At 33.9% G+C, this 27,956-nt stretch overlaps 2 protein-coding genes across 3 annotated transcripts; one reads left to right on the forward strand and one right to left on the reverse strand.

Annotated features, from left to right (window-relative positions):
• Positions 1-4,346: 4,346 nt before the first annotated feature.
• Positions 4,347-15,799, reverse strand: LOC144973707 (carboxypeptidase E-like). Its single transcript, XM_078916526.1, has 9 exons — positions 15,305-15,799; positions 14,580-14,782; positions 13,310-13,477; positions 11,936-12,099; positions 9,922-10,046; positions 8,783-8,922; positions 7,001-7,118; positions 6,399-6,649; positions 4,347-4,606 (listed from the first exon to the last, which is right to left on the reverse strand). Exons 1-9 carry the CDS (start codon positions 15,663-15,665, stop codon positions 4,364-4,366), a joined length of 1,773 nt encoding a protein of 590 aa, XP_078772652.1. The 5' UTR covers positions 15,666-15,799; the 3' UTR covers positions 4,347-4,363.
• Positions 15,800-18,421: 2,622 nt separating this feature from the next.
• On the forward strand, positions 18,422-26,751 carry LOC144973708 (transcription factor A, mitochondrial-like). 2 transcript variants are annotated; one of them, XM_078916527.1, is made up of 7 exons: positions 18,422-18,557; positions 20,168-20,391; positions 20,863-20,933; positions 21,922-22,059; positions 23,448-23,543; positions 24,968-25,024; positions 26,039-26,751. In XM_078916527.1, exons 1-7 carry the CDS (start codon positions 18,484-18,486, stop codon positions 26,201-26,203), a joined length of 825 nt encoding a protein of 274 aa, XP_078772653.1. In that variant the 5' UTR covers positions 18,422-18,483; the 3' UTR covers positions 26,204-26,751. The 2 variants fall into 2 exon arrangements, with proteins under 2 accessions (XP_078772653.1, XP_078772654.1); XM_078916528.1 differs by lacking the exon at positions 18,422-18,557 and adding an exon at positions 18,695-18,801.
• Positions 26,752-27,956: the final 1,205 nt, after the last annotated feature.

Genomic DNA, 27,956 nt, shown 5'->3' on the forward strand with positions numbered 1-27,956 from the left:
CATAACAGAGAGATGATTTACAATGAAAAAAATATCATCTCCCAAAACTAACTATACATTCAACTGTTTCCCTCTCAGCCAGGGCATCTGGCCAGGACCAGGACAAAACCAAGTAATCTCATTCCAAGACAAAGACAGAAAGCATGTTGGATATAACAGATATAGGGGATAGAAGACACGGTATGTACCCCCCTGCCCACTATGGGTTAACTTAATTAAATTTATTTCAGCTTCAAAGGAAAAACTGTAAAGGTGGTGCACGGTAATTTGGTGTCATCTGATTGAATCATATTCAATGAGAAGCTCCTATCAATTTCAATAAAAATTTTATAAAATTGTTTTTAAAATGTTTTTTGAACCAGTTGGAAGGCCTGTGGATGACTCCAAGTCAGGAAATAAAAATAAAATGAGGCCAAGGTTTTCATTTTATCATCATTTCAAAACCTTGTGTGAGATCGTGAGATTTCAGATTTTTTCTCTCCAAAGAGACACTTAAAATATATTCCATTGCAAGATGGAAATTGGAACAGCTATATTCTGGGGCAAAATTCTTTCCGTATTATACAAAATCGATGGGTGGGAAAATATCACGTGTTTTTCATTTAGGGGCAATTTAATTAATGTCTTCATAATTATTTTGTCCATTCCTTAGACAATCTTTTAGGGTAAGACAAAAATCTGAGGTTTAATTACTATAGTGCCGGATAAATCGGAACAAAAAGGAAATTATTATTCCATAACATTCGAGGAAACTTCATGTTTAATATTTTTAAAGGTTTTATGGCGCTTGCAACACATCTGGAATTGTATCATAACCATCTTATCAGAGATTTATACTTGTATAACGTATGGACAAGATAATTTAGAAAAATTGATGTAAGAAAAAGAGCTGTCTTAAACTTTGAGCATTTCTTGTACCAAATTCCCATCAAAAGAATATGTGAGATGAAATTGCGCTTATCTAGAGTTCCATACAAGCTGTATATTGTATCTTTGAACAGCGTTGACCACTTGTGTTAACATTTGAAACAATTCGTTGAGTACTCAAGAACATAATATTGGATTGAGTTGGAATAGCCTAGATAATTTGTTTCCTTAAGATGGCACTGTTCCAATTCAGGTGCTTGCATGGTAATCATGACAAAAACAACAACAATAACAACAACAGCAATACTAACGGTAATAATAATGGTAATAACAATAATAATAGTAATAGTAATAATAATAATAATAATAATAATAATAACAATAATAATAATAGTAATAACAACAATAGTAATAACAATAATAATAATAACAATAATAATAATAATAATAACAATAATAATAATTATAGTAATAATAATAATAATAATAATAATCATAATAGTAATAATAATAATAATAATAATAATAGTAATAATAATAATAATAATAATGGTATGACTGTCCATTGTAGACTAGTGGTTGTAAGTAGCCATAAATACAATATTGTGTAGATTAAATAAACCGGTAGTACAGTGCAACTATAATTATTTTTTAATTATTAAACTAAACAGTGCAACTCAGACACAAAATTAAAATTAAAATTGCCAAGAGCAAAAAGTTTGTGTTTCACACCAGTTTTATTTGCTATCCAAACGGTTGATGAGCTCTTGGCACCACTTGCACTGCTTATAAGTAGTAGTAGTTTATTAGTGTAGTTCTTTGTATTCAGGTTGCACTGTAATGTTAAGTAGAGGTATTTTTGTGTTGATGATGGCAATGAAGAAAGGTGGGAATATAAACCCTAACAGTAACAGCTGTATTATCTTCACACCAGACACCAGCCATGGTTAAAACGTATGTCAATATAATCTAACGGGTTCACAGATAACTTTGGGAGCTGGCACTGGTGCAAACTAAAAATCTAAAATGGTTGTGTGTGTGAGAGAGAGAGTAGAGAGAGAGTAGAGAGAGAGTGTATGTGTGTGCAAGTAAAAATAATATTTAAAAAATAAAAAATCCAGGGTTCCTGTACTGAAGATTAAGTACTTGCACTTGAAAATTTTACAGATGATATTTTCAAGTATTTTTCTTTAAGTAAGCTTTGTTTTTAAGTTAAGGTAGATGGATGCAAATGGAATACTTTTTTACCCACATGTTTCCACCCAAGACATTTTGTAAAACAAAAATGGTATATAAAATTTGGAATTTTTGTTCTGAACAAAAGTTCGGAATAGGAAATCATAAAATAGCTTGACATAGAAAAACCTTTTTCTAAAAGTGATTGCATGATAAAGTGAGATATATTTTGGCAATGACAAACGTGCAAATTAACATTCCAAGGGTATGTGAAAATACACAAGCAAGTCAAGCAATGAGGATGACATGATGATGATGATGATTATCTTGATATGAAAAGAAATAAATGACTCTTAATATTATGTGTATATTTATATAAAATTCCAACCTAAATGCAGTTGATAGGATTTCTATTTGATTGAGACTAGATTGCGTCCATCATAACTCAATAGGAATGCGGCGACGTGTGAAAAATAAAATTATAACCTCAAGTCGTGATTCAACAAAGAATAAAAAAAACATTAAAAAATTGAATATCAATACTGAATCAATTCAACAAATAAAATGCAAATCAAATTTTGGGCTTCAATCAACAAATCAGACATGCGTAATCAAATATAATGGCTTGACAATCATGATTTAAACTCTTTTATTAATAAATATGAAAGAGTTCTCGAATCTTCTATTGAAATAGTGAATATATATAAAATAAGGAATAAGAACATTGGTGCAAATAACTTTCCGCATATGGAGCAATTTGGTTAAGTCTTATGACTTGTACACTAGTATGTCAGAGTTATAAATTAAATTATAGACAATTTTAATTTTCTATGCGATGCTTTTTGAAAAATCCTGGCATCAAGCTAAAATACAACATTTCCAGGGATTTTTCATTGGAACCAATTTTCCAATTGAGAATAGGCATGTTTTAAAACTAGATAAACTTGTATTGGTCAGCCTTGTTAGGAGTCCATGTTTTTTACTTACAAATTGATTGTTTTTTGGGAGTTTCTTTTTGTTGTTTTTCTTTTTTTTTTTGTGTATGTGTGTTTTGTTTTGTTTATTCTGTTGCTGTTGCTGTACCAAATTTTGCCTCTGGTGCCATACTCCGATAAAACAATTTAAAAAAAAAATTGGTACAAAATCTTATAATTCAAATATTGATCCATTAAGATTTCCAACTTGTGACAAACATCTCAAATCTGAGACGTCAAAGGTGCATTTACTAGAAAACTAAAACTAGTTGTCTCCTACTTCATACATACTCCATATGGGATAAAATCATCACGAACATAAATATTTCTATGTCTTGATAAGTATTGTAAAACATTTGTTTAAAAAATACAAACAAAAACAAAAAAAGGAATGTTTTTATAATGATTATGGTCATGGTGACATTAACTCGTACATAAAACCAAAAATAGATCACAGCCACGATTAAAAGGATGAGAATAAACTTATGTTAAAAGAGCCTAAAAGGCAATTGAAGTTGGAATTTAAATTTGGCCCCTGGTGTGACATGTACACACTCTATCAACTCAGTTATGAATCGTATTGATTTATACGTATAAATATACTCAGATCTTTTATGCCTAATGGTAGCTCCAATGGTGTGATAATTATTATTTGGTGATGCAGAAAGTCAGTTAAATTTGGGGGATACAGAAAATCTATTTCGTTCCATCTTTTACTTTTAATTTCAATCAAAAGCTAAAATTATTATCAAGAATTAAAATTAAAAATCAAAACCGCGATAAAGTCATGTATGGTCTTTTTAAAAATTTCATTTTTTGTCTAAGGTTGTTGGAGTTGGAGGCCACCATTAGGCATAATAAAGTAAATTAAAGCTTACATCACAGTTCTGAAACTTATTTGGAATTTTGTATCTTGTTCATGCAAAAACAAGAATAAAAACTACAGAACTATAGTATGAGATCTTGATGGAATATCAATATTGTATTTTACCAACTAAGTCAAAAGTCTGTTCATAATTGTCTGCGTTTGGTAGAGACTAGATATAATATGATACAAAGATGAATTATTTATTTGAAAATGATTCGTTTTGGATTAATTTTGGATTTTAACTTAGCTTCTGCCTTGAAATTTCGATGTTCATTGATATGAGAAAAATTATTGAAATTCCAATGGAAATGGTTTCAATGAGATCTGATATGAATTACAATGAACAATTTTGGTCCCATTAAAAATAAAGAGACCAATTTGATTTGTTGCACAAAACCCTGTTTTAGTTGTAGAATAGTCTTTGTTTGTTTTGTTTGCGTACAATAGTACAAAAGATTTCATTTTTATTTGATTAAATTTAATCTGAATTGCGGTTCTTGTTGGCGTCTGCTAGAATGACAAGCTCCAGCTGTTCTTGCACTGCTCTTGGCAGTTTCTTAAGCACAGCCCTCATGTCGGAGGCCTCCAACCTCTGCAGTGCTTCCACCAGGTAGTAGTAAAGCTCAAGGACTGTTTTGTGTTGGGAGTAATAAGACCACTTGTACCCAGGCTCCAGGTAGGACAGGACTGACACCAGCAGATCACGGTCATCAATTTCAGTCTGGAAAAGGTTCAAAGTTCAAAGTTCAAAAACGTTTATTTTAGGCAATTGCCAATGTAGCTCATACAAGAATATATTTTCATCAACAAATCAAATTAGTAAAATCAATAATAAAGCAAGGCAAACAATGAAAATAATAATGATAATAACAGTAATAATAACAGCAATAATAATAATAATAATAATAATAATAATAATAATAATAATAATAACAATAATAATAGTAATAATGATAATAATAATAATAATAATAATAACAATAATAATAATAATAATAATAATAATAATAATAATAATAATAATAATAATAATAATAATAATAATAATAATAATAATAATAATAATAATAATAACAATAATATTAATAATAATAATAATAATAATAATAATAATAATAATAATAATAATAATAATAATAATAACAATAATAATAATAATAATAATAATAATAATAATAATAATGATAATAATAATAATAATGATAATTATAATGGTGGTAAGTCTGGAAAAGGAAAGCATCCAATCAAAAGTGACTTAATATTTTTTACAGAGCTGTCACGGCACATATTTGAAAAGAGAGTTGATATAAATATCTTGAGAAAAAAAGAATTGGGACGAAATATGAAATACCTTAGTCATGAATGAAACAATAGAGACTGGTGACTGACTGGTTGAAAGACAAGTGGACCGAATAAGAATGGGAACTTGCACACTGAAAGTATGAGTCATGTCCTAAAATGGAGACTAAAACAAGACCAATCAAGCTGACATTTGGATTGTGTTTGTCTAGAAAGCTAGATTTGTGTGGCTATGTGGTCCAGTGGTATGACACTCGCTTTCGGATCTGAAGGTCCTGAGGTCGAACCTCGCTCTGCGCATAGTTGAGTCCTTGGAAAAGGCTCTTTACTCACATTCTCTCACTGTACTCAGGTGTAAAATGAGTACCTGGTCGTCAACAGCGTTGTCTCTGTCGGAAATAAATTGTAATATCGCCTAACAGGCATCATGTCTTGTTCTATATGTTACATGCTGCTGTTGGTCAAGGACCCTTATAAAGCGCTTTGAGCACATTAAGTGGATATTGTGTTATATTATTAAAGCTCAAGTAAGTAAGTAAACAGTAGAATGAGTACCTACAAGGAAATGCATTACCTAAAGGCCTGATGAGTTATCAGGGATATCGAAAGCAAATGAGAAGAAAAAGAAGAAGGAAAACTGAGTTACCACCGAAAAATCCTGGATATATGATTAAATAGGATACACCATTTGACCTGTAGTCGAACCAATTTTAATAGCAGCATTAATCTGGTTTCATCCAACATTTTGAGAGATTTCTAATGCTCTAACATGTTTTTGTTTAAATCTATATCTAATAAGATATGATGTTGTCTTTTAATTTAGATCCACAGGAGCTGCATTGACCAATATGGTTGATATTTGACAAAAACAAAAACAAGGGAAATGATAATAATAATAATAATAATAATAATAATAATAATAATAATAATAATAATAATAATAATAATAATAATAATAATAATAATAATAATAATAATAATAAACTCTTATAGAGCGCACGGTATCCTCAACAATGAGGCTCTTAGCGCTTTAAATTACATCAACACAAAACAACATAGAAAGTACATGACATCAAAAAAGAAATGTTTTTAAGGATTTCTTGAAAACAGACAATGACTCGGATTCTGGGATGCTCTGTGGAATGGTGTTCCATACAGACAGTCCAAAATGAGAAAAGGAAAAAATAATTAACCTTCTATTCTATCACCCCTACCTGTTCTTCGATTTCATCGACCAATTCTTGACAGATAGCTGTATCTTCATCACTCATGACTTCCTTCTCTTCATTGTCGGGGGTCAGAACAAAGTTGACAATAGGAGCTGGATGAAGCTCATCTTTTGTCTCGCCGATTTGCAGATTATTCCTGACACGAAGGCAGTGACCTTTTTGGTGAAAACCTGGTGCATCAGCGGTGATGAAGTAATAACCATTTCCAAGAAGTCGGAAGTAGTCACCATCCTCCACTAGTACCGAATTAGAAACAGAAAGAAAAAAAACAGAATTTAAAGTTATATGGAAATATAAGAACTGTATCAGAAAAATAAGATGAGACTGTTAATAATTACAGCGGGGTTTCCAAAAATCAATATTCTTAATAAATCTGTAAATGAGTTTGATTTTGACAATTTTATAACGTTTGTGACAATCTTGGGTTATAATGACAATTTAATTTAATAGTACACCGATCTCCATCTAATGTGTTCATCAAGAATATTTTACATGAAATAATTAAGCTTTAAGAAAAACACAACATTCACATAGGCTTTTGACAAAAACTTTTTTTTTTTTTTCAGTCACTCTCTAAAATAACTTACATGATAGAATGTCATGATCAATAGGGAGACCTGTTGCCAGGTTGGTCACTTTAATTGCTGCATTTGCAATCGGCTCTCCACTCTTGGAGGTTACAAAACCCTTGACACCACTGTGGGCCTTGATTCAAAAAAGGAAAAAAATATATATAGCAAGGTGACAAACAACAAACACTCATTCCTTTGAAGCCAGAACTGAAAAATACGATAATTATGAATCTTTCAACAGTGTGATGATAACTATTTTATAAGGGTTGAGTGCAACATTGTTTCTACATGACATTGCGATCTATTTTAATTATCAAAAATGCTTATCTTGGCACCTGTTGTTTCAGTTGGGTTCTTTTCTCCATTGGAAAATATCACCTGCATTGCTGGTCTAGACTGAGCTGAATCTTATTTGAATCATACTATATTTGTTTGTTTTGTTTTTAAGGGTTTTAAGACGCTTGCAACACATTTAGGTCATATCAGCGCCAGTAAAAATGAAGAAAATTGGATAGTTAAAACATTCCAGATGTACAATTAAAAGGACTTAAGGAAAAAGTAAGACATAGGGGAAATGGTTGAAATAGGTAATAGATGTAGATTCCAAGAGCACACTATCAGTGTACTTAAGTTTGAGATCACCTAAAAGTCTCACCCAGACACTAGACTCAAATGTTTACAAATCATATGTTTAAAATAAAAAAAAATAACAGTACATAAGAGAGAGATGATTTACAAGGGAAAAAAATATCATCTCTCTAAACTATAACTATACTTTCAACTCTTTCCCTCCTAGCCAAGGACTCCGGGTCAGGGTAAGGACAAAGCTAAGTAATCTTATTCCAAGACAAAAACAGAAAGCAAATGGAAAACAGATATAGGGGGATAGAAGACAGCAAGTACCTCCCTGCCCACTATGGGAGGGCAGGAACCCCACCGAATCGTACTATCTCCCACTTTTCATCTAGTTTTATCTGAAGACCTTACCACTTTCATCATGAAAGAAATGATTGCTCTGATTGTGAAAATGGGAAAATATAAAATACCAAATCAAAGAGAAATTGAAACCTACCTGTAAAGATTTAAATTAAAACTCATAATTTATAACATAAAAAAAAAAAAGAAAAAAAACTAAAAGACTGGGAGGCCAGCTTGGTGCAAAGTTTTTAAAATTTGAAAAAGTTGAATTATATGCGAGTTAAAGCCAAGACAGGAAGGTCATCTCTTTAAATTAAAAACTAAAAACAACAACAAAAAACAAACAAAACAAATAAACAATATAAATCTGCCTTTCCCAACACTTGAACTTTGGCAGATGCTTTATCTGGCACAATATCTTTAATCATTTTATTATCAATCAAATAAATATATCTAACTTTAATTTCTATTTTTGCACTATAACTTTTCTAGCTCAAGTTTAAGTTTCAGGTCACAATATATCAATATCAACATCAAATTTATTTTTAAATCCTCAATTATGAAAGAGAGGCAAATAGCAAATATCATGCTGCTCAAACGCATTTGATTCAATTAAAGCAGAGGATGGATTTCAGCCCAAAATATTCTTTGTTCCTTTTGATTTTCATCAAATCAGACAATCTGGATATCTCTTTTCTAATTCCCGATAAATTGCGACAATCAAGATTAATTGGTCCAGGGGATATTAGCATTTCTCGGTACGAACAAATTTACCAGTATTGCAAGCATGGGGACATACTGGAACGCATACCAGGAATTTTATTAATATCACTTGGAATAAAGTCTGAAATTATTAATAAAACCTCACAAAAGACTCACTTGCAGCATGTAGTTGAAGAGAGCTCCAACGTTGTCGACCCAATACTGTTCAAGCTCTGATTCAAGGGGGAATTTGTCACAACCCAACTCAAGGGTGATTTCAAAACAATTTGTGTTCAAGTAGTTGTAATCCTGCATACCTGAATTCAAAACAGTTAAAAAATCAAGGAATATGAAAAGGAATAAACACACACAAATACAAACACACTATTGTCGGAGCTAAAACATATATTTCATTTAAAAAAATTTTTTTTTAAAGAAAGATCACTGCAGGAATTTTGATAATCTCATAATATGCACACAAAAAAATATGACAAAATTTCAAACGTAATTTTTCCAAGACAAATGGCTTAAAAAATGCTAACTTTTTAAAGTTTGACATATCCAAATCCAAAGTGGTAACCCCGTTGTGTGGTATCATGTGATTTTGAAAAAAATTAAACAATGAGAAAAGGAAGTGCGCCATTTGCCAAGTTCCCAGTCCAACTTTTAAACTTTAAATACAAAAAAGGACATACACATAAATGAATGGGCTATCGATTGGAGACAACAAACGCACCTACTGCATGAAAGAAAAGGAGTTATAGATATCTAAATTGCATCACGCAAGGGTTGCTTGACATTCTACTTTAACCTGACTTCCTATCACGCATAACATGCATGATCCATCTCAAGTGACTCAAAACCACTCATTCTACTACTGTGCAGCTATGTGGTCTAGTGGTATGACAGATGCTTTCAGAATGAAAGGTCCTAGGTTCAAGCCTCGCTCAACGCATAGTTAAGTCCTTGGAAAAGGCTCTTTACTCACATTCTCTTCACCGCACTCAGGTGTAAAATGAGTATCTGGCCTTTAACAGCATTGTCTCTGTCCGAAAAAAAAAATCTAATATTGCCTAACAGGGGTCATGTCCTGTCCTACATGTTAAATGTTGCTGTTGGCCCAGGACCCTACGTAAAGCGCTTTGAGCATGTTTAGTGGATATTGCGCTATATAAAAGCTCAATATTAAAAAAGCTCACTTTTTACTGATCTCACCTTTATAATAATATTAATGAAATTTATTTATATTGCGCCCAATCCTCTATACTTTACAGCTCTTGGCGCATAACAATAACTTCAATCCATTCAAATTTCACCTTTAGCCACAGAGTACCACAAGCCCCCATTGGTAATTGGTTTGTTGTCACCATCTTTGTCACAAGGAATGCGTTCAGGATCAGCCATGGTGCGATGAGCTAAGGCATACGACTTGGCCAGAGCACTGGATAGAAAGAACATTTCAAAAACAACCATTATCACAGAGCATTCGTGAAAAAAAGAATCTTTGTCTATTTTTAAACGTTTGCTTAAAACATATCTGTTTCGTCTTTAGTAGATGGTATGAGAAACAAGAAAGGTCTGTCTGGTTTGTGTTGTGTGTGTGTGTATGTTTGTGTGTGTGAATGAGTATGTTTCAGCCAAAGTAATTTGTAATTTAAAGCGTTTAGAGTCTGGTGTCTCAGAGTTATAGCGCTATATAAGTTTGCAGCATTATTATTACTATTATTATAAAATCAATAAGGTCGACAACACAGGAGTTTTGAGAATGTACTTATACTAATAACTGTTTTATAATACAATTTTGACAACACTATACAGAGGGGGTCAATGCAGATTAGGAAAAATAACAACTCAAAAAGTTGAAACAAAAATCCTTCCATAACATCATTACAACATGTGGGAATTGGAGGGGGGAGAATGGAAGTGTGTATTCTTTTTTTTTTTGTGTTCCTGATATAAATGAATTCTCGTCATCAATGTGAACTATTTAGACTGCCATCCTTACACATTTACATCTTTAAACCTTGCCTTTGTAGATCTGCTACTAGTTTTGTCCAACTTACAATTCGATATCGGTGCAACTAGTTTCTACAGCCTAACCCATTTATTCCAGATCTTGTGGGAACAGACCAAAAAATTTGGTTTCACTAGAATTAAAAATGATCAAAAATGACTAATAACATGGAAAAACATGATGAAATGCAATTTTATTTCGACTAAGTATTGCCATTGTCTGCCTTATGATGTTCCTTTTAATTTTAAGCTATTTGTTGTTGTTTTTTTCATTTCGTTTCTCGGCCTTTTTTTCTTCTTTCTAGAATTTTTTTCTTATTCTTATTAGATACCATTATCTGTGAGTGACAAATACAAAAAACATTAATTGCACCCCAGTTTCAATATCAATTTCAAGTTCGATAAACTGCACAAATTTGCAAGAGAGAGAGAGAGAGAGAGAGAGAGAGAGAGAGAGAGAGAGAGAGAGAGAGAGAGAGAGAGAGAGAGAGAGAAAGAGAGAGAGAGTAAGAGAGAGAGAGAGAGAGAGAGAGAGAGTAAGAGAAAGAGAGAGAGAGAAAGAGAGTGGGAGAGAGAGAGAGAGAGAGAGAGAGAGAGAGAAAGAGAGAGAGAGAAAGAGAGAGAGAGAGAGTGAGAAAGAGAGAGTGAGAGAGAGAAAAAGAGAGTGAGAGAGAGAGACCTAGGGGATAGAATATGGATAAATGAATGGTGGTTACAAATATGACTTTCAAAGCAAACCTAAAACTATCAGCATTTTTTGATTCCATTTTTATTGGTAGTTCCATCTCTACTAAAAGTCCAACAACCAAACATGAGTGAAATATCTTCCACTGTACATTTGGAATTTTAACCATTTTGAAAAACAAAATAAATCTCGTTTTTACAGCTGATATCAAGCACTGTCTGATATAATACAAATTCCAACACTAAACTATCAATCTTATCAATCAGGATCAATCATCAGTGCTGATGGTGACAAAATTGAAAAAAAAAAAAGAGGAAAATTTTGAATGATTGTCTTTAAGCCCTATTTCTACTGCACTAACCTTCACTTTTAGAGCAATTGAGTTGTTAAACTATCGTTGATACTCTAGCTAACTTCTGGAGAGTGGAAAACTGCACCTGTATCACCACACATCAAGTCTCTAACTGCCAGTACATTGATTGGGACAAACGTATTTTTTAAAGACGAAAATTCCTCCCCTGACTCTAAAATCACGGATTTCCACGTATCTAAGGAAAACCATCAGCACTGAATAATGAAAATGATGATGATGATAAAGACAATAAAGATAATGATAAGGAATGACAACTTACACAAATGTATGATCATCTGGACATGCTGTGTACTCCTGTGGTTTTCCAGACCGTGTCTCGTCATAAGGATAGTTGGCCACTAAGTCTCCACCGTGAAGGTTGGCAGACAACACAAATCCAATGCTGGCCAGCCATCGCATCACAGCCCTGGTCTCAGGTTGTAGCTAAAAGCAGAAAACAATTTCCACTTTAAAGATGAACCTAACTAAAATTTATTTCAAATCTCATCCCATCTGGCAGACTTGCCAAATAACTATAATGAGACTTCATTTTTTAAATATTTCTGTTCAGCCAAGAATAATTTTTTGTTTGTTGCATATTTCAAAACAAAAATTATTTTCATTTCAAGATGCAGGATACAATTGCCAATTTAACATCAAATGTCATGTTATATTTCATTTTTAATATTCTACTAAAATTTCTCAAATTTGCATATCTTGGACAAAAGTGCTCATCAAAATACACAGTTTCATTCTAATGAGCAAGCCTAATTATGGTCATAACTACAGACCTAACAATGAAGACTTGCATGAATCACAAGGCTTACTGAAAATGTAAGATGCCGCATATAATATTAGGTAAGAGTGACATTCAACCCAACCATAAGGAATAGTTATGTTTGCCTTAGCCCAAACTTCATGATGCGATAAACATCCTAACTGTTTTATGTGTGCATCTGTTTTTCTACTAACGAATAATCAGTCAATTGCAGCATATCTCATTTCATTCTTCTCTACATTTTCAAATGTTTTTTTCTATTCAATTTTTATGGTAAGGATACAAAACAGAATAGCCATATTGCAGTATCATTTTAACTAAGGTTTTACAACATTTATGTTTTCTTGATTTTGGACAGCTTGATGTGTTTCATTAGAGAAAACCTAGGATTAAATTCCCAAGAAGAAATAATATTCAACACGTGATAAATGCATAGAGGTTAACCCCCCTCCCCCAACTCTTAAAAGCAAACTTAAAACTACCTGCAGTTTTTGACTCTCTCTCTCTCTCTCTCTCTCTCTCTCTCTCTCTCTCTCTCTCTCTCTCCCTCCTCTCTCTCTCTCTCTCTCTCTCTCTCTCTCTCTCTCTCTCTCTCTCTCTCTCTCTCTCTCTCTCTCAAGCCATATTTTGTTCAAATCCATTGAAGCTCACTATCAATAATAAATCCTATGAATTTGCATGTTTAGTGTCTTTAAGAATTGTTATGTGGGAAGTAATAACATTTTATTGACTTACTTTATTTGTTACTTAAATTTTAAAAACCTGCCACAGGTAGAAAATTTGTAGTTGTTTTCTTTAAAAATTATCAATTCAAGATGCAAAACTTTAAAAATTATATATCGTTATTGTAAGTGTAAGGCCACAGCAGCTACTAACCGATTTGTCATTAGCGATAGCATATTCAACCTTCATCAAATGATTGTTTCGACCTTTGTGCTCTTTCTCATTTTCATATATTATGGCATTCAAGTCTGGGAAGTTCCTGTTCAAGTCCACATTAATGGCATTAGCCCTTCCTGTCAACCAATCAGATTTGCCATGTTCCTGTCAATGAAAAATAAAGAAATGTGTATATAAATATAAACATTTATAAAATACCTACATTTCAATTGATTCACTGTGCTAAGCAATGCTTGAACATTTATTTTCCCAGTAGACCTTGTGGAATCTAATTTCCATTTCATACCATACAAGTTGCTTATTAATCACCTTTTAATACTGGCATTCTTACAAAATCTGTCTCTGCCTATAGCCAGGAGTTCATTTACAACTCATTTGAGTGGGGTCCTTCAGAGCCATTCGGCCCATGGAACCGGAGTTTAACCCGGTTTCTATAGCAGTAAATGGAAACTAGCAATTGCTTGCTACCCTTTGGATAGGGCGCTAGTCTACCACAAAGTACTTTCTGACAGATCTAAGAGACCCAGCGACCCAATCATTGCTGGGTGGACAGGGGGGTAAAAAAAATCTCAACTGCATCCGGGATCGATCTTGGTCCCTTTGCGTACATTTGATCAAAAAATGATCAACATTGCTGGACTTTTAATAAGACACCATAGTGTCTGGCTCAGGAAGAAAAAAAAATTATTTCTCTATCATCATCATTGTTAAACTCATTTCTGTCATTTTTCTTGTTTCATTGAATCACGACCAACAAGGCCTATGCCCATTTATAAAGCAAACGGCCCCATTTTCATCTTGTTCCATTTGCTTAACAATTCTTATTTTGTTTCCTATCTCAGAAGGCATGTATGGAACCAAATTCCCATTACCAAAAAAAAGACAACCTGGCACAAGCAACAAACAAAAAGTCTGTATAGGAGGTACCTAAAATTAATGATTTTTATTCTATGAATTATCATCTTAAAATGTTTGGAATTGATGTTGTGAAGCGTTAAATATCAATTTCCAAGCGAAAATACATTATTTTTACCACTTTTTCTCCAAAACTTTGGCTAAAAATCCGAACATTGAGGAAAAATTAGAATTAGCCCCTACAAAAATATGTGTGTGTAAGTGGCAGATCTTTACATGTCTACTATGAAGCACTTTATCAGTTTGATGTCAACAACTCCCCCCCCCCCCCCCCTAATCCAACGACCTCAAACATGAGCCATCAACATTATATCTAAACATCCTGACATACTTTACGATAATCATAAGCCGCCTGCCAGCCATCAGGATTCATAGTTGGTAGAATGTGGACTCTTGTCTCCTTGACAAGAAAACGAACCAGGTCGTTACCATTGATGTACTCTTCACACATAGCCAACATGAGGTACAGGAGCATCTCCTTCCCTGTAACTTCATTTCCGTGCATATTGCCTACATATTTAAACTCTGGCTTGCCTGAAATTATATAAGATAACAACATAACAATAACAAAGACAGTAATAATAATAATAATAATAATAATAATAATAATAATAATAATAATAATAATAATAATAAATAATGATGATGATGAAGATGATGATGATAATAATAATAACAATAATAATAATAATAATAATAATAATAATAATAATAATAACAATAATAATAATAATAATAATAATAATAATAATAATAATAATAATAAAATAATAATAATAATAATAATAATAATAATAATAATAATAATAACAACAATAATAATAATAATAATAATAATAATAATAATAATAATAATAATAATAATATATATTATTATTATTTATTATTATAAAGAATTTATATATGAACTTCATAATGAAGCGCCCAATACTCAGAATATCAGCTCTATGTGCAAAAAAACAAAACAACAATGTTATTTAAATATATGAATGTGTAGTCTGGAAAAAAACCCAACCTACATAAAGAATCAATGCGTTCTACATAAGAAAGGCCTACCAGGTTTATGAACTCCCGGATTTTCTGTGATCTCTAGCACTGTCAGACTTCTATTTTGAACAGACGGTTCCGTCAAGTTGTAAAGCCGTGTTATATTGGGACACATTTGGTGAATCTGTTTCATCATCTCTAAAACCTCATCGTGGTTGTGATGATGGAAAATGGATTCGTAATCCTCCTCGGATAATTTGGATGAAGATTCGGAGCTTTCACCAGATGTTTCATCACTGGAACTTGAGCTGGAACTGGAACCACCTGACGATTCTGATGAGGACGACGACGACTGAGATTCCGTCTCTTTCCCTAATGTTGTGTAGAATAATAACAAGGCAATTAACAATATACTCTTTAAATTATGCATCTTTAACAAAGTCAGAATATTTAAATAACGTTTTTGTAATTAATTCGAATTGCACTTGTATTTCAAGCTTATTGTGTCCCACTGATAAAATGTTAATTTATCCTGTGATGTAGCTAGAGAAGCTAAATGACGTCAAAGGGATCGTTTATTATTTTAAGAAAAAAAAAAACTTTCAAATCTAAATTATCTATATTTTATTATGTTAGAGTATTCTGATAAATTAAAATAAATTTGATAAAAAAATTAGAATACAATTTAGAAACGTAACAATGTCGTTGAGAAATATCGAATTGTTTTTTTATTTAATCAATTTTAGTATAATGTATACTCCTCAGCCCCCGCGAATCGTTAGTTTGGTGTTAGAAGTAGTTTACCAGCTTGACCATTTGTGGTTACATGATCATCGGTCCCACTAAGTTACAGAAAAGTGAGTGGAGCACAAAAGATGAAGTGAGTAGGAATGTGCCAGAAGACAATAGATTATAAAAATTTCGCGGCGGTGATGGGGGTTTGGACCCGCGACCTTACTGGTACGACAACTCCGCCTGGCAGGGGAGAGCGTGACTCTACCGTATGAGCTACCCACGATCCCCCCAAAAAGATCGTCTCTAACCCTAGTCATTATTTGAGCCTCTCTCTTCTCGACTACTTGAGATCGCGGGTCCAACACACAAAACCTCTGCGAAGTTAGTTGGCCAACAATTGACCGGAGAGAGCGCGACTCTACCTTATGAGCTATCCACGACCCCCCCCCCCCAAAAAAAAAAGATCGTCTCTATCCCTAGTCTATATTAGAGCCCCTCTCTTCCCGACTCTTCCCCAATATAAGTGTCTGCTCCACTCACTTTTCTGAATTAAAAATTCACCCCAAATACCGGAGCATACTCAAATGTCTCAATTGTTGTGTTGAGAATATTGGCTATTAAGCTTAGTTGCTGGCCAACTAACTACGCGGATGTTGTGTGTGTTGGACCCGCGATCTCAAGTAGTCGGGGATAGTGAGGCTGTAATATTAACTAGGGTTAGAGACGATCTTTTTTTTTTTGGGGGGGGGGGGGATCGTGGATAGCTCATACGGTAGAGTCATGCTCTCCCCGGTCAGGCGGAGTTGTCGTACCAGTAAGGTCGCTGGTTCAAACCCCCATCACCGCCGCGAAATTTTCATTCTCTATTGTCTTCTGGCACTGTCCTACTCACTTCCTCTCTTGTTACTAAGTTGCAGAGTCGCCGACATTTCTCGCACCCAGCCATCTTCTGCTTCCTCCTCGTGATAGTTACAGAACCAATTCAAAGATCCACCCTGAGAAACGTTGTTTTCCATCTCGATCTTCACCTCGTAAATGCACCCATTCCGAAGTCAGGGAAGCCAGTGACAAATGCCACCGAGAATTCACTTGGCTTATCATAGTCATAATGACTCAGGCTCTCATGAGCCTTTTAGTCCGTGTAAAAAAAAAAAAGAAACAAAAATAACAAAAACAAAACAGCCACTTGTATAAGACCTTAGGAATGCATTATGGACGTCTACAATTTTTACTCGATGTACGTGAAATTTCGTAGCATCGTTTAGTGCTGTGTGGTTATTGAAATGGTCTTCAAGATTGAGACTGATTTTGAATTGAACACATGTTCTGGTATCAATTGCTCTTTGGGTCAATAGCTTTTCACGGGCATGCAATCTACATATGAGCTTGAACAAATTGAATAAGTGGTCTCTCAGTTCATTTTAGGATTGATAGAACATTATGGAGTATTTGGAATGTTTCAATTAAGTCTCTTCGTATTCTGCTGAACTGAAGTGTTGGGAGGCCCAGTTCTTTTAGTCTATCTTCATAAGTTTTCTCTTTCATATCAGGTAACAGTTTTGTTGCATGTCGTTGAAATTTTACACGATACTAACAGATTTCTTCCAGTGTAATGACCAGGCACTCATAGCATATTTCAAGATTCAAGATCGAGAGATATGTACTTTGCGCCATTGTCCATTTATGCATCTGAGAAGGACTACCCTCGTCCCCATCTTGATGTATGCTCGCTTGGAGTAATTTTCTACCTCAGTATGCAAAGTTGATGTGAAACTGTAGCCGTACTTCTTATACTGGCCCGTCTCTATCAAAGGGACTCTCTCCTCATATACTGACGCTTTAATTTCATCAAGAATTTATTATTACTATAAGTTCATTTTAATCAGAAACAAGTGAAGCCTAAAAACACTTGGCAAATTTTCAGTCAATTTGGGAATTTGTCTACGACTTGTTTGGTATTTTATGCAAATATAATCTGGCAATCACAATATCACCACAAAGATTGTCAGTTTGGCGTCTATAATACTAAAATCCTACTACTCGACAAAATGAAAAATGTAACGAAAAACCGATCTCTTCAAATACTTAAGCCAGATGGAACCTGTTGGATACACCCTGATACAAGATCCTGAAATACTAGCAAGCAAAGCTATGTCATTCTACTTTACTAATTTTGGACTCAAGCTCAAAGGACACCAAGTCACCTCTTTGACAATAACACTACCATGATCTCAAAAGATTGCCAAACATCAACATCCGCTTAACTCCAACTATAGACCTGAACTAACTTCCAAAACTTCGGTATTATATGACGCCGCTTAGCTCACAGAATAAAGATAATCTGAAGCTGAAAATATCATGACTGCGTGATAAAAATATTTATTCCAGGTTTTATGCGCATTTTAGCAGAAAAGGTGTTGCATTAAAAACACTTGGCATTTTTTTTTCAGATCATTTAAATTTGTTTAGAATTCATGCAAAAATAATCTGGCAATATTGTACCGACCGAAAATATGGCAGCCTCCATAGTAAAGAATTTCACCAGAAGAAACTATTGTATTCGTGAAATAAAACATCTACAACTATGGTAAATGTATTCATTTAATGCGTAGAAGAATGCATATATTGCCGTGATTTTTATTTTGATCAAAATGTATAAAATACTAAAAACGCGCAGGACTTACTACCAGTGACCAGTTCGGGAATCGGTGAAAACGAAAGTAGACGTCAAGATCGAGTGCGCGCTTGTCCTTTCCCCCATAGCCGGTGACTTTTTTTCTTCTCTTCTTGAGGGAAATTCTTGTCTACAATCAAAGCCCTATCTCCATTGAGTAAAAATGTTTTTGAATTTTGAAAATCAATTCATAATTTTATAAAAAGTTATGCAGTTTCAAAGGTGTCATTTATTTGGATGACCCGCTAAAATATGGGACGCTTTTTCGGCTCCCCCCCCCCCCCCCCCCCCCCCCCCCCCCCCCCGATTTATGGCTGTATCTCGCGTAATAAGTGGAATAAGAGATTGAAACTTGGCAATTTTATGGCAAATTTGATAGAGAATATGAAGACATTAGAAGAGTTCTAACTTATATATAGTTTTAGAGCTGGATGGTATAACACACACACACACACACACACACACACACACACACACACACAGATAGAGAGAGATATAAAGAAATAAGTACCCTATATAATACACAGAGAGAGATAAAGAAATGAAAATAGTAGAGATCATTCATTTCAGTTATTTGCATTAGTACTGCAAAAATGCGGGTTCGTCTGTATTTGCAGTAGTAGTAGGAGTCCAGAGCTTCATTGTATAGAGGATAGTAGTTCCATAGAGGATTGGGTGCAAAATATAAATAAACTACATTATTATTATTATTTTTTAATTTTTGTATCTTTTTTGGATTAATTTTTAAAAATTATTACTATTATTATTATTTTGCATTTCGTTGACGATGACGATGTGTCTATTGTTGTGTAGTGATGGTGGTGTTGATGTGGTGGTAGTGATGATGACTATGAGGATAATGATGATGATGTAATGGTGGTGGCAGTTGCTGTAGTTTTGATAACGATGTGGTAGCTGTTGTATTGGTAGTAATGATGATAATGTGATGGTTGTGGTTGCAGTAGTGGCGATGGTAGCGATGATGACTAGGAGGAGGATGATAAATAATGTTAAGGTGGTGGTGGTTGCTATAGTTTTAATAACAATGTGGAGGTTGCTGTGGTAGTAGTAGTAGTAGTAGTAGTAGTAATGATGATGTGGTGGCTGTAGTAGTAGAGGTAGTTTATTGATGGTAACTTCTATTATTTGTAGGAGCACTGAAATATGAGTCATGAGCAACGGCGAGAGTGGGTGTGTGTGTGTGTGTGTGTGTGTGTGAGAGAGAGAGAGAGAGAGAGAAATTCCTGGAACTTTATAAAGTATATTTAACTTATTGTAAATAATACAATAAACGGGGACGGAGCTATTCTCATTAAAGTAATCTGTGTTGTGTTTCTTAATTAATCCATATTTTTGTCCTGTTGGTCTATTTTGCGTGTTCAAAAAGACAATTTTTTCACCAACCATTTACAGGCCTGATTTTATTAAAGAACACACAATATATGGAGTTCCCGGTTGTTCCAGAAATTAAATGTCTGTTTATCTTAATTGTAAAGTTTTATCGTTTTTCTTTTCTTGACCAGTCCTGTTTCATCCAAATTCGCAAACCAGACCATGTTAAAGGATGTCTTCAGATCTTCCTGGTACAGTTCTTTCTTTAGAAGTGATCAGACAAAGAGTTCAAATAACAAAATAACAGATCATCAAGATTCTCCAGATATTGCACCAACCAAACCCAAAAGACCACCAAATGTGTTTTTGTTGTTCACACAGAGTATTCAAGATGAAATACTTCGAGCACACCCAGGTATTGTATTGTTGATTCTCTTTCTTGTGTGTGAAACTATGGATGGGAATATTGTACAGGCAGCACAGATTTATATCAACATCATGCTTAAACAAATACACCAAATCCTGATTTATTTACTTTTCCTAGCCTATGTAAAACATTAGTTCTATTATAATGATCTTATATCAACTCATATTTGAGCAGAGGGTACTTATATATTGATATAAGTGAGAAGATAAAAACTAATTTGTGTGATTCATAATCAGACAAAATGGATAGTAAAATACAAAACATCCCAAAATGTTGATTGTTTTCTTTGTTTTATTTAATTTTATTGAACCAAAATTGCTTTCTTTTTTTTTGTAAAAAAAATTATTTGAGCTTGTAAAAGCACCATTCGTGGTGTTAATGAATTCTGGTCCTATCACCAACTCCTGTTCGATCATCAACATAACATTGGTTATCTTTTTCATATTTGTTTCTTGACAGGTTTCAATCGACGAGAAATTATTAAAGAAGCAACAAAAAGATGGAGTGAATTGGATCCAGAAACCAGATCTGTAAGTGTCTTTGATAACCCAGAAGTGGAAGTGAAGGATTTGTCCTATCAATTCTCTTCTCCTCTGGCAATTGAAATATCATTAACGTGAACTAACGGTTTGCGACTTGTTGCTCAGTTTGATCTTTTTGAACTTTTTCTGCAGAGACAAAACAATGAATAATGAATGCAGCGTGAACAACCTATAACAGCATCATTGGAATCATAACATCATGTCAATATAAGATGTTGTCCTATAAGAAAAAGTTAAAAAATAAAAACACACTATGAAATAAAAAAAAAAGCAAATCTGTAGACACTTTGCTGTTTTAACCTTTTTAACTAAAAGTTGCAACACTGTCACTGGTCTATTTGTGACAAGTAGGGAACTTATGGTTTGAAAGAAAGTCAGTATTATTGTATAAGGGTTAAATTCAAGGAAAGAAAAACACATGAGATGAATTGGGTGAGGGGGAGGAGGGGGGGGGGGGGGGGGGGGGGATGAGAAAATAAACTTGTGATGAGAATTAATGAATTATTTGATTAATGTTGGTTAGCCAGTTTCTATTTTTCTGGTGTGAATCAAACTTATGACATCACGCAGTTTACCACAATTGGTTTGTTACTTCTCTTTCATTCACTCACATTCCTATTATTATTATTATTATCATTTAATTTCAATGGATTAAATTTTTCACAAGCAGTTTCTGACACAATTGACCACAATATTTCACTGAGAGGTTATTAAACCAAAATTAAATTTCATAATTGGTGAAAGTTTTGTCCCTTCTTGGCTCCCACTCTCTTGAACTCACGCCCAGTACTTATCATACTCTTAGATGATGGAATCTAATTTAGAATTCCACTTTTTGTATGAATTATATATGCAAGTGGTTATTTCAAGTATTCGTAATTTTTAATTTTTAATGACGAATCTGTCACTCCTTGAACCTCTGGGTATTAGACAAAAATTATTTATTTTTACAAATCCTGTCTCGTCTTTCCTATAGAGACTGTCCTTGGAACGAAAGGCATTGTATGATAAATTCAAAGAGGATGAGACGTACTACTTGGAAAATAGGACATCAGAACAGATCAACATGGAGAAAATGGAGAAAGTAAAAAAAGAGATGAAAAAAATAAAAAAGGTAGCCACATGATTTTATATTATTATCTCACTCAACCCTAACACCGACTATATCCGTAGTTTACTTGGGTTACTTTTACCCCATGCCTATTTATTACATTTTGCTGAGACAAATTATAGGCGTAGTATCAAAGCTAATGTTTTGAATTTTTCATGTTAATGGTAGTTGAATAAAAATATCTATGCACATGCTCATTTTTAATACATTTTTTCCAATTTTGAAAAGTAGCAAAATTGCTAGGGTTGGGTGAGTTAAGCCTATCTGCTTGCTTGTTTATTTAACGTTTTTTATGGCTTGATTATACTATTACTGATAACTACTTGGCCACAATGCCTTCAAATTTTGTAAAAAAAAAAAAGAAAAAAAAAAGAAGAGAAACCAATAAACTGTCAGGATTCGAACCTTTTGGCCCAGATCAATGCCCTAATCACTCGACCACAGTATCTCAATGAATGGGTAGCTGGGTCTAATTTAGATTTGTGTAAGAGTACTTTGACAGAGAGCAAAGTTGTATTCTAGTATAGTGCCAGACAGTGTGGAATGAAAACTACAACTACAAGAAAAACTCAATCCTAGCATGCATGGGTGGGGGGAGGGGGGTTGAACCAAAGACCTTCTGATTTCTGGACAGATGTACTTACTGATTGCAAAATGGGTCAGGTCAGACACTTTGTTACCACTACATTTAAATTTTCTAATCAAGTTCAAGTCACCAAGGATGTGAAAACCAACTAAACTAACGTTTTAAAGGCTATGTAGCTGATGTTTATAGAAGTGGTTTACTAAAAACCCAGCAACTCGGACGACTTGCATAGTTTTGGAAAACCATCCAAATTTCAACATGACATAAGATAGATTTTTCAAGAGAAGGCTTTTCACAACTTAATTGGTTGTAAAGCGGGCCCACCAAGCTTTATTATAAAATTAATTCTTCTTGAAAGGTGTTAATAGAATGAAATGAGAAGTTTTTCTCAGATTGTATAAAATGAAAAAAATCGACACTTAGCAAGTTTTGGAAAACCACTCTTCAATTACACAAGGTATGTATCCGCTCTTCTGGAAGAGTGGTTTTACACTTCCAATGAAATTGGAACCAGATTTTTGACATCACACTCTTTTGTTCCCTAATGCATAGGGTATTTTGAAAACATGGAAACGTGGCTTTATGAATTGGCATTTTTTAAACATGTGGTACCACAGTTCATAATATTTCTGTGGTAGTACAAAACATAATTTTTCTTTTTTATTTGTGGGGAAAACTTTAGCTTTAGATGTTGATGGTTAGATCATAAATTCTCAAACCAAAGAAATATAAGCTTTATTATTATATCATTTCTCTTCTGAACAAATGTTTTATGAAACTTGTGTTTTGTTTAATTTTTGTATAGGCCAGACGTGACCTTGGCATGCCAGGAAAACCCTGTACTGCTTTTAGCCAATTCTTATCAGAGAACTTTCCAAAACGTTCGCATGAATCAGTCCAGGTAAGCAAGATTCTCAGGGTCAGTTCGGGAGATACGTGTGTGTGTGTGTGTGTGTGTGTGTGTGTGTGTGTGTGTCTATGTCATAGTTGTGCGGCTATGTGGTCTAGTGGTATGACACTCACTTTCAGGTCGGAAGGTCCTGAGTTCGAGCCTTGCTCAGCGCATAGGTGAGTCCTTGGAAAAGGCTCTTTATTCACATTCTCTCACCGTACTCAGGTGTAAAATGAATACCTGGCTATTAACAGCGTTGTCTCTGTCGGATGAATACCTGGCTATTAACAGGTGTCATGTCTCGTTTTATATGTTAAATGTTGCTGTTGGTTTGTGATCCCTTGTAAAGCGCGTTGAGCTCATTAAGTGGATATTGCGCTATATAAAATCTCAAGTTATAGTTATTCATCAATTCAAATGTCTTTCGTTAGAATAAGTTACTAATGTTTGTGAGTAATATTGGTGTAAGTATGTGTGTGTATGTTCGTGTATGAATGTAAACGTATCTGTGATTGAGTTTGTGTGCATGTGTATGCGTTTGTTTCTTCATATGTATTCTCAAAATTGTCAAAGAATGAATGTTCGAATTACAATTAATATTGTAAAGCGCCACTGTGCACTTCTGTGGAAGTTGAGCGCTATATAAGTTATTATTATTATAGTTGACTGAATTTCATTGGCTTTTTAAATAAGGAAGATTCTTTTATTGACAAATGCATGCATTCCAAAGTTGGTCAATTTTTATTTTAGGTTGAAAAAAACATATATGTATTAACTGTATTCATCCCCTTGGGGAATTTGTCGCTATAGTAGGCTTATGTTCAGGGTAGAAATTGAGGTGAGCTACTCAAGGCCATATAGGGACTGGTACCACCAAATTAATTCTAGTTGATGAAGCAAAGATCATTCCGCAATGTGCCAAAGTTCTATTTCCAAAGATTTGTTGAAATGAATCAAGAACATCTAGCCTGGAATTAATTAACGTGGCAAAATTATTTATACTGTTATACTTAAAATAGTTGAAGATGCAATAACCTCACTCATATAATTGTTGCTTGTAACCATGAGCAAAATCAATTGCGCTTTACAGTGGACACAGTGCAATGACAGAAAAACGATCTCAAAAGCTAAATTATATATATGTTTAGTTTTTTTTTCATCCATCCAAGATGACAGTATCAAATGTCTTGATTAAGTCTTAAACTGGATGTGTAATTTTAAAATTTAATCCCTTGGCTAGTGAACGCTTGCGCAACTCGCAGTGCCGTTAAAACTAGATTTTCATCTCGCTTTGTCCCACCTATGGAACATGCCGCAGGCCTCAAGATTTCATTTAACAGACTGTCCATGATCATAATTAATTAACAGATTGTCCATGATCATAAAGAACTAGGGGAAAATCTCACAGCATTTTTACTTTCTATTTCTCGTAGGTTTTTTTCAAGGGGCTTAAAGAAAAGTGGAACTGGATGCCAGAGGATGAAAAAAATGTAAGAGGATTTTGAAACCCACTTGAAATGAATTGACTGAAATATGAAACACACTGTGCCCCATTTGTTTCTCTTATTGTTTCTTTTGAAATTGGGAACCATTGACTATAAAGATTATTCATATTTATGTTCTACTGTACCCTACTAATGCTGAATTGGAAACCATTGATTATAAAGATTATTCATGCAATGAGTAATTCTATATATTTATGTTCTACTGTACCCTACTAATGCTGCTACTACCACTGCTACAAATACTGCTGCTACTTCCACTAATACAATTACTATTTACTACTACTTCTACTACCTCTACTATTGCTATTAATACTACAACTACTACTATGTCATACCACCACTACTTCTATTACTGCTGCTACTACTACTACTACGACTAATACCACCACTACTTCTAAGACTACTAAAACTATTATTACAAATAAGTTTCAAGCTTTTTCAATTTGTTGGAAGCAGATTTCAGGCTTGTTTGGCCTAACCTACTTGCACCCATGCATACAGACCAAGTCACCTGTTTAGCATCCTCTTTATACAAGCCCTTTTAGGACATCCATCACTTTTTATAGACAGAAACTCACGTCTGAATTGAGTGGAGTAATGCGAATAACGTATTTCATGCTGGGACACAATACACAATCATTAGCAAATGCAGACCACACTCAAAATTTATTGACTTTCGTAACAAGATAAGACACTATAAAAGCACTATTAGTGGTAGTAGTAGTAGAAGTAGTTGTAGATGATCTAGATGCCAGAAATCAATTAAAATCCATTTTAAAAAGCCAGAAATCGTGCATCCATGTCTGTATGTATTGGAAATTTGAATCCAGATCGTCTGCTTGGGAATACATGAATCATTGAGGTGGATAATAAAACTTAAATTTACTACATTAAAGAAAACAGTAATTATAAAGTAAACATATTTTTTGTTACTCGTTGAATGTCAATGCCTTAATGATCTGGTAACAAATAATTTCATTTTAATATATCTCCTAATAGGTTTACTATGAGAAGAGCAGAGTATCTCAAGAGCAATATAAACAGGATATGGCACGCTGGGAGGAAAGCATGATTGAGGCCGGGAGATTTGACGTCATAAGGAAGAAGACCTTAACGAAATTGAAACAGGCTGAACGAGAGTGGGAAAAAAACAAGGTCACGTAGTTATCATTAAATGGTCTGTGTTAAAGATCGGTGTAGACATGGAATGCATTGAAATTTTAGATAAATGTGAGAGGGATGCATTTATATTTTAGATAAATGTAGTGAAAGATGGAATGGATTGACACTTGAATCAGTCAATGTTTGAGATGTATGTTTGATGTGTATGTAATCAATGAGTGAATTGTTTGTGTCTGACATTTGTGTAGTCAATGTTTGAATGATATTAAATGACTGGAAATCTTTAACTCTTCCTCCATTCCCATTTCAATCAATATTTCCATATATGGAAATGTCCAAATGGCTGCTGATATCGACTCCACAGTATGAAACCATTCAAAATCAGTTAAAGAGACCGGTGTCCACAGTCATTTTAGATTCCTGTTGTGTGTGATTGCTGTGATTGGAATAAAAACCAAAAGTTTTATTATGTACAATTGCCCATTATATTTCAGTTTAAGATGCATTTTGTAAATATCTTATATCATTACCTCAATGCAGAATATTTTTTTTATTTCATACAATAATAATAAAGAGAGTGGTTTTCATAATTTTTTGTTTTGTGTCCATTTTAATATGAATGGAATAATAGAACTTGGGGATTCTCTTATGGTATGAATATATAATTTATGAATATACTCAAGCACAATCCTTTTATGGTATGAATATATATATATATATGAATGTACTCGAGCACAGTCTCCTCAAACTCCTCAGGCCACGCAAAAAAGGTAGAGTTAGAGGAATTCATGGCTTGCCAAAATGAATTGATGGGGAGGGGGGCAGCATGGCTCAGCGCGGTACGATCTTTGCTTCGTACCCAAAAGGATGGAAGTTATGGTCATGTCTGATTTAGTTTCTTAGGGACATAACTCGAAATGTGTTCCTTGCATTTTTTATTTCCTTCAGTATTGCCTCCCTTCAAATACCAGAATATGCATGGATATAATAACAAGACTCGGCTATAACAGGGTTTTATTATGTTTGCCAGTCTCACCGTTCCTGTTGTGTCAAGTTCCACTCTACTGTATACACACACCTGAAATGTTCTGTTGGCACTCTAGATACATGTAATGTACACATAGGTAACTGTCAACGTCACAGTAAATCGTTGTTGGTTGAAGTTGAAATCATTACACATTCACACAAAAACCCTGTAATTAATTTTAAAAATTTTAACATGGTGAAATTAGTTTGAGGAAGCCGTGTTTTAAGGAGGACTTGAAAGATAAAGAATAGTAAGGAAAAAATTCTGGACAATCGAATGAGTTCAGGGAAACCATGTTCGAGGAAACCGTACAATTTGTGTGTTCTACCTAACTTTCTGATGACTGTCCATAGGTGCATAGTGGGCAATTTCTGAGGATTGCTGGTTGTCTGGAAGTTGCATTCTAATCTAAAAAGTTATGTATGGACCAGTGTCAAAGCAGAAAAAAAATACAAATACAAGAAAAACAACTATCTCACGAAATCACGTCTGTCCTGATTTTTTTGAATAGTTTTTTTCATGTATTTTGTTCTAGTCTTTCTGCTTTGCCTGCCACATTTCACAAACACCTTTTGAGATTTTTTATCTTACACCAGTTACTGTCACAGGTGGGTACTGGTTTGTGTTGGTGCCTTGTATCCAGGGTTATCACTGGGTGGGGATCCTGACCTCCCATAGTGGGCAGGGAGGTACATGCTATGTCTTCTATCCCCCCATACCCGTTTTCCAATTGTTTCCTGTCATTGTCTTGGAATGAGATTACTTAGT

This window comes from Berghia stephanieae, chromosome 5 (genome assembly GCF_034508935.2).
Source record: "Berghia stephanieae isolate SIO BIC M18660-M18661 chromosome 5, UCSD_Bste_1.3, whole genome shotgun sequence".
Lineage (NCBI taxonomy): Eukaryota > Metazoa > Mollusca > Gastropoda > Nudibranchia > Aeolidiidae > Berghia > Berghia stephanieae.

What these genes read in the sequence shown, in the direction of transcription:
- LOC144973708 (XM_078916527.1), top strand. Translation starts at nt 18,484, where the DNA reads ATGGCAGCCTCCATAGTAAAGAATTTCACCAGAAGAAACTATTGTATT. An exon ending in AGATGAAAAAAATAAAAAAG is followed by an intron (nt 22,060 to 23,447) that starts GTAGCCACATGA and finishes ATTTTTGTATAG; the next exon opens with GCCAGACGTGACCTTGGCAT. An exon ending in TGCCAGAGGATGAAAAAAAT is followed by an intron (nt 25,025 to 26,038) that starts GTAAGAGGATTT and finishes ATCTCCTAATAG; the next exon opens with GTTTACTATGAGAAGAGCAG.
- LOC144973707 (XM_078916526.1), bottom strand. Translation starts at nt 15,665, where the DNA reads ATGCATAATTTAAAGAGTATATTGTTAATTGCCTTGTTATTATTCTAC. An exon ending in TCCGGGAGTTCATAAACCTG is followed by an intron (nt 14,783 to 15,304) that starts GTAGGCCTTTCT and finishes ATATAATTTCAG; the next exon opens with GCAAGCCAGAGTTTAAATAT. An exon ending in CTATCGCTAATGACAAATCG is followed by an intron (nt 12,100 to 13,309) that starts GTTAGTAGCTGC and finishes TTCTGCTTTTAG; the next exon opens with CTACAACCTGAGACCAGGGC.